The sequence below is a fragment of the Notothenia coriiceps genome, unplaced genomic scaffold, assembly GCF_000735185.1.
Source record: "Notothenia coriiceps isolate Sejong01 unplaced genomic scaffold, NC01 NC01_scaffold00021557, whole genome shotgun sequence".
NCBI lineage: Eukaryota > Metazoa > Chordata > Actinopteri > Perciformes > Nototheniidae > Notothenia > Notothenia coriiceps.
In genome coordinates, this window is record NW_011354258.1 from 216,762 (window position 1) to 219,044 (window position 2,283).

The following is a 2,283-nucleotide window of genomic DNA, read 5'->3' on the forward strand; positions in this document are numbered from 1 at the left end:
AATTAATTTCATTTTTTTGTTATTAAATGTGTTGTGTGATGAACAGGTGAGAATAATTTCAGATAATGTTTTTTGAATCCAGACTGTCACACTGTCATTTCTATCTCCTTCATGTATCTCTTTAATCACTTCCCATTCCCCCCTCGCTCAGAGTCAGGGAGATGAGAAACTAAACCAGTACTGAGCAGTTGTCTTTATGCCAGGGTTTTATTCGGCCAGTTTTGGCTGCAAAAGTTGCACTTGGCAGACGGCCAGCATTACCCAGCACTTGTGAGATCTTTTATTCAGTTTGGGTCCACAGAGTGCACTTGGTAAGACATTGGAACGGGTCTTAATCTCTGCAGTTATTTGCCGAATAATAATTTTGAATTAAGATACAGGATGGATTTATGTCAACTTTAATAAGCAATGTACGCTTTAAATAAGTAACTGACATGATTTAAAGGGTTGAACTGTCCTCTTATTTCAACCTTTTCAGTCATGCTGATCCTCTTGAATAGAGGATTTTGTGTACACTTGTATTGTGGTATTTCAGTTGAAACTTTTGATTGCAGAGAAACTTCCCCTTTAGAGAAGAAAAAGCTTGTATTTTTCCCTTTAACCTTATTTGATAGTTTCTACTTGTTTTATGTATTTCTTGTAACTGTGTTACCCTGTATAATTAATATTGTACATTGGGAAATATGACACTCAATTCTACCTCATACCTGGGAATCAATCAATGAAAAACATTATGTCTGTTTTCGATAGTTAGGTTGTTTCCTAGATGGATGCCATTACATGACCAGAAGTCTTATTCTCAAGCCAAAAGTGTCAAATGCTATGACGCACTTTCAATTAATTTACATTTTGACGTGTATCTAATCCAATCCAGGTAAAACTAAGGTAAATACTATCCCTAAAGGGTTGTATTTTTGCCTGAATGTCAAGCTCTAATGTAACTTTTTGAATGTTGACATAGTGACGCAGTTAAAGTATATCTAAGCAAATGTTTTACCAAGCTAATATCAATCACATATGTGCATCAGGGGCAGGACAAATGCATCATCATAACTTGGCTAAGTTTTTCAGTACAATTCTGCTGCAAGTCATTTGACGAAGAGTGAACCAAAATGTAACTTTTTCAGCAGTACAATTGGTCAGAGGTTAGGATAACAGATCAACTCATGTGGAGCCTCAAACACCAGCCCAGGGATCCAGTTTCCCCCTGAGAGAGCTTCACTCATCCAGCGCTAATGATTTATAAAACAATGAGCCCATCTCTCTCCCACTAGTGGGCCACACAGGAGAGACCTGGGGAACCCTGTGTGCTCGCTTTTTCAATTCAATGCAGACAGCAAATTCCCTAATGTAAGAATAAGTTCAAGGATCTTTCTTCAGCCACTGGTGTGACTGAAAAAAACATCCAAAGCTCCAAACAATGTTTGAAGTGAACTTATTAAAATAAATGTTCTTCAAAATAAGATTGACATAAAGAATTTAGTTTGTGATTTCTTAAATGATCGAGTACAAATAAATGAAGAGGGTCCCTCAAAATGGAATACTGACAGCTCGAACCTGAGTGTGAGACTGTGGTCCTTACCTGGCCGTCTCCTTCCACTCCATCTCCTGTCCATCCACCGACAGCAGCTCATCCAACTCCGTGAAGAGTTGAGGGGGTGCCGGGCCATCATCTTCCTCACCGAGTATGAAGCGGATCCTCTCGGCTGCCGGTGAAACTGCGGAGAGAGGAAAAATACTGCGGTTCATAGGCTGGCATTGGTGCCCGTTGGGCAAGGGTTTGGGGTCCGGCTTGTCCTCCTCAGTCGGACCCTTCTCGTTGACCTCCGGAGGAGATGGAGGTGGGGGGATTTTCACCATGACCTCCTCTCCTTTCTCTTCCATGTCTTCTTCCTTTTCCTCCTTCTCCTCTTGGTTATTGTTGTTGTTGGACATCTTTAATAACTCGGTGACCCCCCTCTAAACTCTCCAAATCAGCTGACCCTGGGTTTGCTCCTCAGATAGTAAGCCACACAAGCTAACCAGAGTCCTAAAGCAGCAGTAGAACCCTCATTAAAGCCCCGGGTGGAAGTGACAGTCACTCTCAGCTGCCCGCTCCAGCACTTTGTGGACCAGGTAGGAGGGGGCCGATGGGGTTTAGGGGTCCCCTCAGTGACAGAGTCCCCACAGCTAGCCCCTTCTCCCTCTCTGCCCCCCCTTTACTGTTCAAATAGGCCTATGCTATTGGCCCTCCAGCCTTGGCATGCTGCCCTGGAGCCCCTCATTAACAATTAGGAAATGGTT

The 2,283-nt window shown here is 42.7% G+C and overlaps 1 protein-coding gene across 1 annotated transcript; it reads right to left on the bottom strand.

Annotated features, from left to right (window-relative positions):
- Positions 1–1,574: 1,574 nt before the first annotated feature.
- On the bottom strand, positions 1,575–2,136 carry LOC104953357 (electrogenic sodium bicarbonate cotransporter 1-like). Its single transcript, XM_010780295.1, has one exon. It carries the CDS (start codon positions 1,933–1,935, stop codon positions 1,579–1,581), a length of 357 nt encoding a protein of 118 aa, XP_010778597.1. The 5' UTR covers positions 1,936–2,136; the 3' UTR covers positions 1,575–1,578.
- Between the last annotated feature and the right edge of the window lie 147 nt (positions 2,137–2,283).